The 15,509-nt window shown below is 39.5% G+C and overlaps 1 protein-coding gene across 3 annotated transcripts in view; it reads left to right on the top strand.

Moving 5' to 3' along the window:
• PPARGC1A (PPARG coactivator 1 alpha) overlaps positions 1-15,509 on the top strand; it is a 68,116-nt gene that overhangs the window by 42,689 nt on the left and 9,918 nt on the right. For all 3 annotated transcript variants that reach the window (XM_084205142.1, XM_084205140.1, XM_084205141.1), the window contains 3 exons: positions 6,810-7,722; positions 8,290-8,394; positions 8,804-8,924. In XM_084205142.1, coding sequence (XP_084061268.1) covers positions 6,810-7,722; positions 8,290-8,394; positions 8,804-8,924 — 1,139 coding nt within the window. The remainder of the gene's footprint in view (positions 1-6,809; positions 7,723-8,289; positions 8,395-8,803; positions 8,925-15,509) is intronic.

Raw genomic sequence — 15,509 nt, 5'->3', positions numbered from 1 at the left:
GCTAGGTTTGGGTAGGTACCCTGGGCTTTCACCTTCCTACAACCATCATTGTACTTTTTCATAAATGTTTTCATTAGTTCAGCACTAAAACATGAACATTTTTCCCTGCCTTCTCCTGGAAGCCTGCAGTCTTAGTCATTCCTTTCATGGCAAAAGGAAGCATTCTTCCTATACGTCTTCATTTTGCAAGACCAACATAAACATGGCAAAAATCACTGTATGCAGAAGGATAATCCTGTTCACTGCCAATAAGTGAAGTGAAGTGGAGTGAAGCATGGAGAAGCCTCTTCCCTCTCTCCTGGACAGCAGGTCTACACAAGGGTGCCCATTTGTAAGCACATGGATAAGTCAGTGCTTAGTGCTGCCAACAGAAAGGGGCAGATGAGGTGACTACAGCAGAGTGGTACAAGCAGCCGTTGAAATCACTGAAGGAAGCAGTGTTTTCTCCCAGCCAAAAAGTCAGCAGCCTGCTTTTCCCATCAGCTGACTAGACAGAAATTGGGAGTCAGTCTGACCCCTGGACAGTCCTCTAGTACTGCGTCCATAGTGGCAGGAGGAATGGTCTTGGTATTACCAAATTCATTCCGCTCCATCAGCCGTGCACAGAGGAGGAAACAAAACAGCTCTGTAGTTGCTTGGAAAACGTAATCAGGAGAACTGGTGCATTAAAAAAAAGCAACAGAAGCTGGGAAACAGCACAACTGGCCACGTATGTAAACAGGAATGCTCTGCTATGATTCTGTGATTTCTCTTCCCATCTGGAAGTAAAAGAAGTTGGCTAGGAAATAACCTGATGATATTCAGGAAGAATAAGAATTGGAGTGTTGTGTGGCCAGGGAGCTGGGCAGTGTTACCAAGCAGTGTACATAATGGTGGCTCTTGGACTTCATGTTGCACTTGCTCTGGTCTTCACAAGGTCTGGTTGAGGAGATTTCAGGAGATCATGCAGTAGCTCTTTTTATCTCTGCCTGCATATACACATGTATGTAAACCTATAAAAATATGAATGTCTTGCTTTTTAAGTAATTTGTACTGCAGTAGTTTTGTGTCCTGAGTCTGCTTGTGCTGGAAGCAAAGTACATAATAGAAACAGCCTGGAGTACTGAAGAGCTTACAGCATATGTGTGTGTGTAAATCATGGCAGAATTGGGACCCACTTCAGTTCAAAAAGCAACGAAAAATAAAACAAGGAAAAAACTAGTGGTGGTAGTGATTAATAATACTTGGAAGTTCTTCAGTGAGAACCCTGGCAACTCCAAATTATATCCAGATAACCGCATTGCTCATTGTCCTTATATAGGGCAGCTTGCACCATACAAGCACTATTTATTATAATTTAAATAGGAGTTACCTTGATCTCACTACTGAATTGAAAAGACCATTAGCAGTGCTGCTTGCACTATCGAAGCACAAAGTATTTTAATATAAATAGCAACTCCCTTGATCTCTCTGCTGAAAACAACATTGCTTCCCTCACTGATGAATTAACTATAGACCAGAAAAATAAATAAAAAAAAGCATTTCCCACATGAGCCATCAATCTTCGTCACACACACATTTTGAATTCATGTATCTAAAGTCAAACTGAAGCCATTCTCTTGCCAGTGCTATATCTTGCTTTACAACAGATTTGTTAGTAGTCATGAGTGTAACTTTGTCCTCCCTAAAACTGTCAAAACATCGATTTGTCAAATTACAAAGAACAAATATTCTTTGAAGTGTTTTCCTGCCACACATAAGAATTCTTTCAATACACTGTAAGTAAGTGTCCTAAGTCCATTGCTGAATAAAGTCCTCTCTCTTGAAGCTGATTATTCTAGTGTTGTTCTAAGGAAGCTGGACCAGAACATCATGGTAGGGAGGGAGTCCTAGGAAATGATAATGCAGTGAATGAAATTCCTGTGTCAGATGAGTCTTCTGAGTGAGAGAGTCAGAAGAGGTGAATCTCTGTTTCCACAGCCATCTGCATTGCCAGTGCCTTGCTAAGAGGCCGTGGGCTTGAACCTCTCCAGTGTTTTCCAGAAATCTGAGATGGTTCTGTGTCACCTCTTTGCTCTTTGTTAGCAGTCAGAATGAGAGGGGGAGGGTGGGGCAGGGACAGATAGGACTGTGCAAGCACAGGGGCTGGGAGGATGAGTCACCTTCTGGAGGTGGCAGTGTTTCTCTTGGCAGTCAAGGGCTCCTCAGTGATTGTTCTAGACTTTTGATTATCTTAGACAAACTTCTGAATGCCAGATGTTAGATAGCATGGCTTCTAATTAATCTCCCTCTGTTCCCTGTGTCTTAAACCTTCACACCTAAGTAGTCAAAGCCACCATTTAAGTACATGAAATTGGTTTATGTGCTTATGGCTCGATCAGTAACTAAAAGACTATTTCCACCCTCTTGGTGAAAAGTCTCTAATTTGATACAGATCCCTATAATTTATTGTAGTGTAAAACTGCTCACTGGTCTTGGGGGAAAAATTTGATTTTTCTGAAAAATAGCGGAAAAAGCTATATTTTCTGTCATCAGAAAAGCTGATGTGCACAATCAAGTTGAAGAGTGATTTGGAATTTGTGACCATCATTGAGGATACTGATACCCTGCTATTTGCCCGCCTCTAGATTTGTGTTACCTCTTACTTGTCAGAACAAATACTTAAAATCTGTCATCTAAGAACTTCTTTGACCTCAGAATGATTTCTGAAAAAATGAGATGTGAGATGGAGAGCACTGTCCAGAGGGAATAAAATCTAGTGAATTATTTGATGTTTTCAGGTATCTGTGTTTATTCTCTCCAGCACTGACAGCAGGTTTAAACTGAATATTCAACAAGCATGTAGTTTTTTATTATATGATGTCTGTTTAATTTTATTACATTTTCCTGGCTTCTGCAATCTAGTGCTGTACAAACACTCTTCTTCTACTGAACTGAGCTGTTATCTTGTGGTCAGTTTTGAAAGTGGCCTTAAATAATGTTTCCCTTGACAATCCATTTTCAAACTCAAAAGGTATGAAAGAATTCATTTTCAATGCCTCTCAAAAGCCCAGTCCACATGTAGAAAGGTTCCAAGGCTGCATTCCCCAAAAGACAATAATTATCAGCCCACTCAAATCACAGCAAACATCATCAAACATTGGAATGCTGAGTTACTGTAGAGATTTAGAAATATCTCTGTCTAAGAAACCAGTATTAAAAATCAGTCCTAAGAAGTCCAGATGTCACTTGCAATGCAAAGGCACTCCCCTAATTTCTGTTTTTCAATCTTTCTGAGCTAAATGAGTAACACTACAAGGTTTTTTTGAAGTGGAGTTTTGGACTGTATCGAAAGTAGTTTCACCCTCCCAGATACTTTCTGGAAAGAAGTTGCTTGGCCAAGGTGGCAGAGTTGGCACATATGCAAACACCTTTTGTTGCACACACACACACACAGGGAGGATGGTGCTGCTTTGGCAGCAGCGCTGGCAATTTGATATATGCTGTTTTCTAGCACAAGATCACGGAGTGGGTTCATAGTATATAGACAGAGCAAGGCAAAGTGCAAACGTACCATTTACCAAAGCTATTCAATTAAGGAAAAGTCCCTACAAAGAAAATGGTTTTATAGCATGTCATGAAAAAATAGTTGCCTTTTACTTTAAAAAGAAAAAAGACTGTTTAAGGGGGATGATTGTAGAGTATGTACCACTTCTAACAGATTTGCTGTGCAGAAGTACATAAGTGTGAGTGATGTAGAGGTACTTGTTTATTATAGAGCACATTTCAATGCAGTAATCATAAATATTGCTAAGGTTGTGCTCTGTTGAAATATGACCTACATACTCTTGATTGTTTGTGTTACGTGATTTGTCTGACACCCATTACATTCTGGGTAATGGCAGCCATTTGTTGCTGTGCACAGCAGGCTCTTTTGACAAAAGAAAATAGGCAGCAATAAAAAAGCTATAGTCTGAATTACATTCTGCACAGCGCTGCACTGCTGAGAGTTTGTGCAAGTGTGTTAACAATGCTCTGAACTGCCTCTTGTCAGCCTTCAGCCTGTAATGGCCATCTGTCCTTCCATAAATCTGTCAAAACCTGCTAAGTTCAAGAGAGAGTACAGAATATACCTTGTACTGTCAATGCCTAAATGTACGCATTGGGGAGGAATCAGCGTGTGCGAAATAATCCAGTGGTTATGGAATATTGTAATGCCACTGATGTGGGATCGTGGCCCTCTGTGAGGATTACCAGGGATTAGAGTGAAGATGAACAAGTGTGCAGCCAACTGTTTTTCTCAGAATTCACCATTTGGAGATGGGTCAGGGGGCACTCTGGAGGTGGGCTCGGAGTGGTGACGTGTATTCAAAACTTCACTCCCTCCTTCATCCCCATTGTAGGTTTGTTCAAAAGTTAAATGAACATTTTCCATCTTTTATCTGTTTCTATTGCCTGTGCATTTCCTACTTCTGCTAAAATCCAGGAAAAAAGCCAGACTGCCACGAGGAAGCCCTTTCTTAGGATGTCCCAGCCCTGTTCTGCCAGCAAGGGAAGTGCCAGTAAATTTAGCTCAGCCTGTACTTTCCCCCCCTGCCCCCCCCTACTCTGAAGATTATTGGGCTCTTTGTCAGGTTTCTGGAAATGTTATACTACATGTTTTACTTGCTTATTTCCAGGACAAGCTTTAAAGAAGTAGAATTTGAAATAAGATTTTATTTTGAATATTGGATTATCTCTGGGGTTTCTTTGCTTGAAATTCTTAAATATACATGTTCGCTGTGGAGTGTTTGTATTTTTGTTTAATTTTTTCTTTAAAACTACATCCAAAAACCCCAGTAACTAACCCCAGAATTTCTCATGGACTGTATAATTTCACGAGTAAAAGTGTCATTTTAATTTTTTTTTTTTCTAGGAAGTTGTTTACTGAAGTATTTGTTCAATCTGAGCCCGAAGCTTTAACTTTGAAAGTATTATTGCAGAATTTTGAATAGGACCATTATCTTAATTTTAGCAAAAATTTACTTGGTAGTAAAAAATATTTGTGAGTGAGGAGGTGCATGAGGTAAGAAATAGTTAGGGCTGTCTCAAGTGAATTTTTGGTAAGAAGAAAGAAAAAAATTGAGGACTTAGAGGAAATAATTTAACAGTGATGACTGCAATTTTTTTTTTAAATATTAAATTTAAATTTGGGGTAACTAATGTTTTAGGTGCCATAATCTTTGCCTCAGTTTCCTTGAATTTTGTGGCATTAGGCAAAGTCTTCGCATAGCCATGGGTAGCTCATAACCATTTTTCCAAACATTCAGACAAAATCAAGTGTGTTTCTCACATCAAGTATTCATGCCTTGGTACTTCTAGTTTCTTATTTTCTGAAAGAAATTCATTGTAGATAATGCAGTGGAACTCCCAGTCTCCATTTATGCTCCTTAGGGAGCACTGTGCATTGATGGACACTTTTCCTTCTTTACAGCAAAACCCTATAAAACATGTTCCATTTGCATTGATCTGCCGAGCTGTGTTGCATGTTTAAAAATACAAGCCAGAGCTCTGTAACCATGTTTGAAACACACATTTCCTGTAACTCTGTCTGCTCTCTCTTTTCATTCTTGCTTAAGAAGTAATGGAAAGCTTATTGCTTGGGCTAAAAGTGTTCTTGGACAGCATAAGCCTCTGGGTTGCTTAGGGGTGGTCTGGATTACCTTGGAGAACTCCCTAATCTCTGTCTATTTTGTTAAATTTTAAGCATATGTTACTAAATTATATTAGTGTCAATTGGGTAGAAGCAAATTTTTCAAACCTAACATACTAAGTACCTTCCTGAAGAGAAATTATTTCCTGAACAGTGTCTGCTTTTTGCTGTTACTCTGCCCTGACGTCTGGGATTATCCTTCTGTAAAGTCTGAAGAAAGTCTATTATTTCTATAGAAAATATTGAAAGTTATATTCTACCCTTTTAAAAATAATGGGAAGATGCTGCTTCAGTTCCCAGGCATTACTGGAATGTGCTGTAGTCCTTCCTGCAATTTTGTCTCATCACAGTGAGAGACTCTGTGATGTCTCTCACTATTACAGTATACTATTACAGTTACGTAAATAATCCTGTTAGTTAGCAGTATATTTAGTCATTGCCTGCTAATCTAATACTAATACTAGCCTAATAACTAATACTAAGACTTACCCATTTCATTTTGACTCCCTACTGTATGATTCTCACCACGATTTAGTTCTAAATGTGAAGGTTCAGTACACTTGTGGTTGTTCATTTGAGTTTCAGTTGCAGAACCACATTTCAGGCAAAATGTATTAATTATGCTCAAGGAGTGTATTAGACATACATTCTCAATGGTTAATGAACTCTGGAAACAAAGAGTCATTGCCACTGAGTTAGGGTAGCTGTATTTCATTGCATTTAAGTTCTGCATCCTTTGGTGCCACTCACTTATTTCTCTTGGCCACGCTTTTATCCAGGTTCTTCTTTGCTAGGTTCTTTATGTTTTTGATGGTGCCAGTCTTTTGACTTTCCATTTTTACATCAAAATCTGTTTTGTATTTAACAAAAAGTCTTTGGAATTTTATCTCTTGATCTTTTCTATCAAAACCTACAGAGAGAGGGGCGGTTGTCACGGAGGAAGAGGAGGGGCAGAAATTATGCTGGAGATTGATGGTGATGCATTAGTATTGTTGCTATTGTTATCAGACCTTTGGTAGTTTTATTTTCAGTATTGGCAGTGTTGAAGTGACATAAAATGGGTCTTGCTTTGTATCTATTTTAAGAAGCATCTGAGCCACCTTTATAAACATTGTATGTGTGCTTAAAAGCATTCTGTACCTCCTTTTACTCTCTGTAGGCCTAACTCCACCTACGACCCCTCCTCATAAAGCCAACCAAGATAATCCTTTTAGGACTTCACCTAAACTGAAGTCATCATGCAAGACTGTTGTACCACCTTCAAAAAAGCCCCGCTGTAGTGAGTCTTCCGGTTCTCCAGGAAATAACCCAACCAAGAAGGGTCCAGACCAGACTGAGCTGTACACGCAGCTTAACAAGACTACAGTACTGTCCAGTGGACATGAGGAGAGAAAGACAAAACGGCCCAGTTTGCGGCTGTTTGGTGACCATGACTACTGTCAATCTGTGAATTCAAAATCGGAAGTACACATTAAAATATCCCAGGAACTTCAGGACTCCAGACAACCAGAATTTAAGGATTCTTCACCTGGGTGGCAGTGTCAGATTTGTTCTTCTTTAGAACAAGACCAGTATTTCAAGAAAGAGACTTTACAGACAAATAAGCAGGGATCCCATGGTAATAACAGAAAACAGCTCCAAGACCAGGAAATTCGGGCTGAACTGAATAAGCATTTTGGTCACCCCAGCCAAGCTGTTTTTGATGAAGAAGCAGATAAGAGCAGAGAACTAAGGGACAGTGATTACAGTAATGAACAATTCTCCAAACTACCTATGTTTATAAATTCAGGACTAGCAATGGATGGTCTGTTTGATGACAGTGAAGATGAAAGTGATAAACTATGCTACCCTTGGGATGGGACACAAGCCTATTCATTATTTGATGTATCACCTTCTTGCTCTTCTTTTAACTCTCCATGCAGAGATTCAGTGTCTCCACCCAAATCCTTATTTTCTCAAAGATCCCAAAGGACACGCTCTAGATCAAGGTCCTTTCCTCAACGCAGGTCTTGTTCCCGTTCTCCATATTCCCGATCGAGATCAAGGTCGCCCTGTAGTAGATCCTCTTCAAGGTATGGTACAGCAAATTCATGTATGATCATTGTAGCTAATAAGACAAGGAGCAAAAACAGTAAGAAACTTACGGGAATGAAAGAAAAAAAAAAAGGAAGAAATAACTTAATCCAGTGCAACTCATTCTATTGCTCCTGAGCTGATTAACTCTGAAGGTTACAGGTTTGCTACAGAAACACTTGTTTCCAATATCCTTTGAATTTGCCAGGTTTACACCTTCTGAGTGGAGGCAGTCAGGTCAGAGGCAGAGCAATCGGTGAGAGATGTAGACAGCTAACCTTCCCCATTATCTGTGAGCTGCCCGGTGCCAATCTTGCTACGGCCTCTATCAGATGGAGTTGACAATGGCTGACTGTCTGCTCTGCGTTAGCCTCAATAAGGAAAATTACTGAAGGGCCAGGAGGGGAGAAATCACTTGAGGCCCCTTAGTTGACTAGGAGATTGCAAACTGTCACTAGAAAATCCCACCGGTAGCTTAGAAGAAATTGTACGTTCAGGGGAGAGGTAGAAAATGGTGTCAATAGACTCAAATGGAATGACAGAGGTGAATGTGTTTCTTCCTGCAGATCTTGTTGCTATTGTGAGTCCAGCCACTGTAGACACCGAGCATACAGAAGTTCTCCCTTAGGTGGAAGATCGCGGTCCAGATCGCCGTGCAGTCGCAGACCCAGGTAGTGCCTTTGGCCCGCATTTGGTATGCTTTGCAGCTGTTCCTCAGGAGAGAATTGTAGAATCATAGAATCATTAAGACTGGAAAAGACCTCTGAGTTTGTTGAGTCCAACCTTTGGTAAACACCACCACATCACCTGAACCATAGCACGTCCACTCTTTCCTTGAACACTTCCAGGGATGGTGACTCCACCACTTCCCTGGGCAGCCCATTCCAATGCCTAACCACCCTTCCAGCGAAGAAATTCTTCCTGGTGTCCAACTTGAACTTCCTCTGGTGGAGTTTGAGGCCATTTCCTCTTGTCCTTTCTCTAACTGCCTGGGATAGTAAAGCACTCCAGAAATTGTATTTCTAATTTTACATTCACAAATGCAGGTGCTTGATTTGATGACTAAGTTGTGTTTCCTAGATATGACAGCTATGAGGAATATCAGCATGAAAGGCTGAAGAGGGAAGAATACCGCAAAGAGTATGAAAAACGGGAATCTGAAAGGGCCAAGCAAAGGGAGAGACAGAGGCAGAAAGCAATTGTAAGCACTGTAAAGATAACTTTCGTATTGAAATAGATCTCTGTTTCTTTTCATGGATTCTAATGCTAGAATTCAGACTTTATTTCTTTTTCATAAAAATACAAAAATTTGCTTATGTGTATTTCTTAATATTTTCATTTTTTAAGCAAATATGTGTTTTTATAATAATTTCTGCTTTGGTGTCACACTACTAATTTTTTCAGGTTCTATAAATTACAGCTCTCGAAGTTTTTCACACTGAACAGATAAGAGAACTTACTAGAGAAAGGGGTCATCCCAGACAGTACACTAGTAGAAGAGAACTAATCTATTTCTTATACAGATGCCTTTTATACTGTATTTCACCTACCAGATATACATGAATAAGAAGTCAGGTGATGTACCTATTGCTGAACTCTCAGAGTGGCTGTAATTGTCTATACAGAAGGTGCAGACAACAGAACTCAAAACTGGGATCCAAAGACTTGGCTTGAATTAAAATCTTTTCAGTGTCTGTGATTTGGGTAATTTTTAAAATTATTTTTAGCAAAATAGTCTGAAGACAAGATGCAATTTAAAAATGTCACATAGCACTGGCCCTCTCATAATAAATATGTATTATTTAAGTATTTCGTTCATCGGTGTTCTCCATGAAACAGGTGAAATATCTGAAGCAAAGAAAATAACCCATGTGGGGATAAGCAACTGTCTTGGCTGTTGTAGGAGTAGGACAGAAGGAAGAATGGCTATTAAATAGATGGGTGGCTTTTTCCCTTTTGAGTTCCCCATTGGCAACTGCGTTTTGATAAATTAAACTGGGACCTGCTGTAAATCTGTTGCTGTAAAATTTGCTAAGGCCATTTGGTGGCTCACCTTAAGATTTTGACTTTCTGTGTCCTGCTCTTTCCATTGGGTTGTACCTACACGGCAGTTCTGGCTGTGCTCTGGCTCTTGCATGACCTGGTACAGACCAGGATACCTCATCTTCCCTCCCAGGTTTTCCATTAGTGCTCTGTCCAGAGGTCACCAAAATTAATAGGTCTTTTTCCCGGTGACATTAGTGGACTTTGTAGCAAAAGGTGATTTGTCACACACTTGGCAGCATTTCTCCTAATGCACCTACAGAACCAGGAGTGTGTGGAGATTGACAGAGACGAGCATAGTCTACAGCAATGAGGAGTTCTGGGAGTGAACAGACAACTTTATGGTCTGCTTTTCTTCTCTGCTGCTGTTGTTCTTAGTGAGCTCCAGCAAATCATTTCACTTTTCTCCATTTCAGGTGTCCTATCTACAAAGTGTGGGTGATTGGTATATTTTGTAAAGCACAAGATTTAGAGCTATAACGTGTTCTGCTGTGCTGCTCTGAAACGCACTGATGCCAAAGGAATAATTTTGTTTGGCTTCAGACAGGGCCATATTTAAGTCAATTGTTGCTGTTAGTTTTAAAATATCTGGCTTCCATCTGCTTAGAGATGAACACCACCTTCCAGCAATTGTAACTTACACTTGCTGTTCTCTCTTACAGCTACCACAAATTAGAGATTCAAGTAGACTTCTGTCATGGGTGTATCTTGCTACTTCTCAATTACTGTACCTTACCCATATAAATAAACATGAATCCTGCTGAGGAGGTAGAAAATTTGATTTAGTTTAAAACAAACAAATATTTGGCAAGTAGCTAATCAAGAGAAAAGGAAAAAAGAAAGAAAAGAAACGTAAAAAGCTCCAGATATGCTGCATCATACTGCATTAAAAATTCTAGACAATTCAAAACCAAGGTTGAATTTATTTTCTTTCGAATTATGATTATAATTAACTCAGTTAATGGAATTATTTATTAATAGACATAAATAAATCAAAACTAAAAATAAATATCAATAAAGAGAACATGGCAAAAAATCTAAAATCCAGTCATCTGTGTGAGTTCTGCAGGAAATGTAGATTAAGTCCTATTAACTCCTTTATCCAAAGTCTACCAGCACTTATACTTTAAAAGTCTGTATTGAATTGTGCTACTTTAGACCCTGTGAAAACAGGTAAGGATTAGGAGACAGCAGAAAAAGGGGATCTCCGACCTCATTAATTTGGTGACAAAATTTGTGTAATTTCTAGCATTCTCTTCTCTTTTTCTTATGCCTTTTGGTTTATGGGTCTTTTTTGTGTTACTCTTTTCAGTCTTGAGGGACTCAACTCATTTATTGTTCAGCCACAAGAATGTCCTCTCTTTCTTTCCTTGAGCTCTTTCTACAGTCTCATAAATTTAGATTTCTTTGCTCTCTGTATTGGGGAAATTTTTATTTTCTTTCTAGCCCATTCTCATGCTGCCAGATCTGATTTATGGCCACATACTTGCAGATACTGCTAGAAGAGTGGCCCAAAGATTGGGCAGTACTAATGCCTCAGTTATTACTCAGGGCAGGTGACTTTCTTCATGAGAAGCACTGCTCTGAGATCTCAAGAGTTAGTTGTAGAAAGGATGCACAGTAAAAAAGGAGCAGAAGTTGTGACAGACCCAAAAGTCATTAGGTATTGTGGAAGCAGTATCTAGAATTAGTCTTTGTGGGACAACAGGCGTGGGAAACCTAGGAAAAAGAAAAGAGAAAAAAAATAATATTTTAACATCTTTTAATCTGTCAAAACCATATGTGAAGCAATGCCCTCTGATTGTGCAGGCAGCTTGTGTTTTGGCAGATGTGAAGACATATTGACAGAATGCTGAGGAGGCTTAGAAGCACAGGCTTAGGTTTTAGAAGCCTGTGGTGATGCTGTATGGCACAAGCATGTTTAAACACTGCCCCTTCAATCTCACACACCGTGACTGTAGAATATTCAGAGCTAAAGCCTGGGATAGTATTTTCCTGTATAGATTCCTGAACTCCTGTCTAGACTTGTAACTGTATACAGGTGGTTTGACTTCAAAAGGTACTGTGATATTCTTCTCGTCCTCTTTTTCTTTTTCCCCCTCTCCAGTTACTGGAGATTCAGTGTCTTTTTTGTGGATTGAGGTCTTAATTTTGAGCAGGCATGCCTGAAAAATATGGGCTGAGTCTACAAGGTACTTAGAGAGTTAAAAAATATTTTTGTCAGTCATTCATTCATTCAATGATTTACACTTTTGATTGTGATTCCTTTCCCAACTGACCAAATGTTAGCATAGTTTGGTTTGATATTGTTTTGTTTTATTTTACTGGGTCATGGGGTTTTTTTAGAATGGATCCTCACTGAATGGCCTGCCACCAAGACTTGCTTAATCATGTAAGCCAGATCATAGTGGAGACACATGGACTGTGACTTCAGGAGCACTGCAGGACAGCAGAGTCTACTTAGTGCTTTGTAAAAAGTGGAATCCAACCCCCCAACCAAGGCAGACCACAGTGATTTGCTAAGAGGCCTGAGGACCCCTTTTTTCTTCTGATACACTCCAGGAAATTTCTGAGTTGTGTGGGCTTCTACTCCAGCAGTTCCTTAGACCATGTGGTAAATCCTTTTCAAAGCATGGCACCAGAAATAGTTAGTGTATTCCAATTCTGGAGTCACTGGTTGTGACTCCTCATTGATATGGTGCACCAGAGCTGGAGGTTAAGCTGTGTGATGAGCAGCTTGGTGATGTGGCTCTCTGCTACTCTGCCACTCTGGCCATGATACTGACTTAGAGTCACATCCTTCACACAGCTCATTTACTGTGTGCACTGGCTACTGGAAAGAGGTATAACAAAATCAGGTCATATTCAAGTAGAAAATTACAATTAACATTACCAATTTTCATTCCTAAATGCTGGCAGCCTTTATGAGACAAGTATCGAGAGTCCCAGTCCCAGAGAGCTTACAGACATAAAAAGATAAATGTGCTGTGAGGCCACTATATCAGAAAGAAACACATGGTTTCAAAGAAAATAAATTGCTCTAAAACAGGAAGGCAGGAGAAAGGTGGTTTCATAAATGAGTGCTTGCCTTCTCGAAAGTCTAAAACCAGAGTTAGCCTATAATAGAATGCATTTCCACTTATGAAGGATTCAATGTATGTTGTGTATTTAGTTTGGATTTTTTGTTGTTGCTCATCTTGATGGCCTAGATCCCATATACTCTAATTTTGCTGCCTATGTTTCTACCTAAATTTTGAGTTTTACTGGTCCATCATTATTTTTCTAGCAGTCTCCATGGAGTGTATCTGAACTGTTCTGAACAAGATAATAATCTTGTTTGGTTTGTTTCCCCCAGTTTTTGTGATTTTTACTTTTGCCACTCATAGTTACTCACAGGCCATACTAATTTTTCTTACTCAATCTAAAGAATTTTTTTCTCATTATTATTACATCAGAAGCTTAAGCTTTAATGGCTTATCTCCATCCATAGCATTTCTGTTTTTGCAGCTCTATCCAAGCAGTCCCATTACATTTTCAAAATGGTATTTGGCCTTCAGCTCTAAGGATAAAAGTCTTCATGGCTTGAAGTCTCTACTGGCAGAGAAACCATTTGGCATGGGAGACAACACAGACATGGAGTGTGTACCCAGCCAGGCACCTGTGCTGGAGTGAGCAGCAGAGCCTTTACAACCCATAGCAGAACCCAGCTTTAAAATGCTCCTGGATTTCTTCTCTCAGCTTCACATAAAGCATTACCTGGCTCTTGGAGAACTAGGTATGCCCCACAGACATGCAGGCAAAAAGTGATAGGAAAAATGGGAACATCAGCACCGCAGGCAGGCAAAGATAACGACTGTCGGGGGAAGAAACAAAAAACTCCAAGGGAAAACTAATACATCTAATGGCCTGTGTTTAGTGAAATAATTATGAAATAAAGACTTAGGAATAAGGAAACACAAAGAAAATAAAGTTTTGGAGGAATCCTTTGCAAGACAAAAAGATACTTAGCATCAGTCAATATTTAGAGGATGAGCGATTCCTTTATTCGCTCTTAGATGTGTAAGGTGTATCCCAGGCTTGTTTTCTCATATTTTGTTATTCTAATGCTGTAGGATTTTCATTTGAAACTTAAAATACTGCTTGTCAGTCCAAGATTTTCTGCCACATCTTTCTGTTCAAATGTTTTTGCTGCGATGAAGAACGAGCAGGATTATGAAAGAAGACAGAGATGTTAGTCCTGAGGGAGTTGGCTGGACTATTCTCTTTTTTTTTAACCTGGCAGATCAAGGAGAGGCACACTTAATGCTTATGATGCAAAATAAATCATGGGCACTTTTGGGAGGGAAATCTGAACAAGTAGCTTCTGGTGTTTCCTGCAGGTTCCCTCTGCCCATATGAAATTGAAAATAAAAGCTTTTCTCTGCCCTTCTCTAGGTTTCCAAGTCATCAATCATATCCTCTAACAACTGCAGTAAACATTGTACTTAATGTGCCCATATAGACTTACACATGTAACTTATTATTAAAAAAAGGTCCTTAACATTTAGAGGTGTGTTGCAATCTTGTTAGGCTTCTATAGCTCTTATTATTGATGGGAATCAAAGGAAGGCATCTCTTTGAATATTAATATTCATAGTTGCTTTAAAAGCAAAGCAAAGTTAACCCAGGCAAAGACAATGCTGTGTGAATCCCGTGTTCTTGGGTATCTTATTCCATCATGGCATTCTGCTTAAAAAAATACTTGAACACATCTCCTCATATGTGCACACTGGAGGACATATGGTGCATTTCAGCTTTAAATTTGAATTTCCTTAATTTTGCAGGTTTAACTTATTCCCTTAACAGTACTTTAACAGGCTTTTTTTTTTTAAATGTTCTGTTTTGGTTTATTACAGTTGTCTTAAAGGGATATTAGAGATATAAAGGTTATTAGAGGGATAGAATAAGGAAAAATTGCACAGGCATGCAGACAGACTTCTGGAAGAGTGTGCAATAGATATTTCCATCACACTGTAATATAACAATCTCCATGTCAGTGAGTGAAACATTATGTTTTTTTCAGTTGAGATGTATTATCTCAGCTAAAGTATATTAGGCAGTCTGCTGTGTTATGTTCTGCTCCATCTGGTCAGTCATTTAGGTTCAATAGCAAGTATCAATGGAATTGTTTCTTATCAAGTGTTTCAGTGCGGTTAAATCCTTGATTTGGTAAAACAGTCTGAAAAAGTAATTACTGTGCATATGCAGATTTTCCTGTTTTTGAAGTTTATGGCACCCAACCATAGTGAAAGTAAGCAGAATTAGAATGGGGGAAATGGAAGAAATGCAGATTTCTGTAGCTTGCACTCTGCAGTCCCTGGTTCACAGAAGCCCTGCCCAAACTCCTCTGTCAGGAAGGTCAGCGCTGTGGACTGGGACACAGTGGAGACAGAGATAAAAAGCAGCAGCTGTCTGGAAAGTACCCTTGTGCCCTTAATGTATGGCTACCCATGAGCACAAGTGCTTCTTTTAGCCACGCTAGCTTCTCCAAACTGCCCTGCTGTGGCAGAGAACAAGGGCAGCTTTTGGACCCTGTATTTTGGAAGGTGTAACATTTAAAGGAGGATGTGTCTGTCCCAGCATGGTTACAGAGGACTATCAAGGCACTCACCTTGGTTCCTTACATAATAAAAAGAGGCAGTAGTTTCAAGTGTCTGAATTAGACCCTTACCAGGTCCCCCTGATTAAGGAGAGCTGATACATA

Source organism: Fringilla coelebs (genome assembly GCF_963513975.1).
Source record: "Fringilla coelebs genome assembly, chromosome: 4".
Taxonomy (NCBI): domain Eukaryota; kingdom Metazoa; phylum Chordata; class Aves; order Passeriformes; family Fringillidae; genus Fringilla; species Fringilla coelebs.
This window is presented reverse-complemented; position numbering and strand designations above follow the sequence as displayed.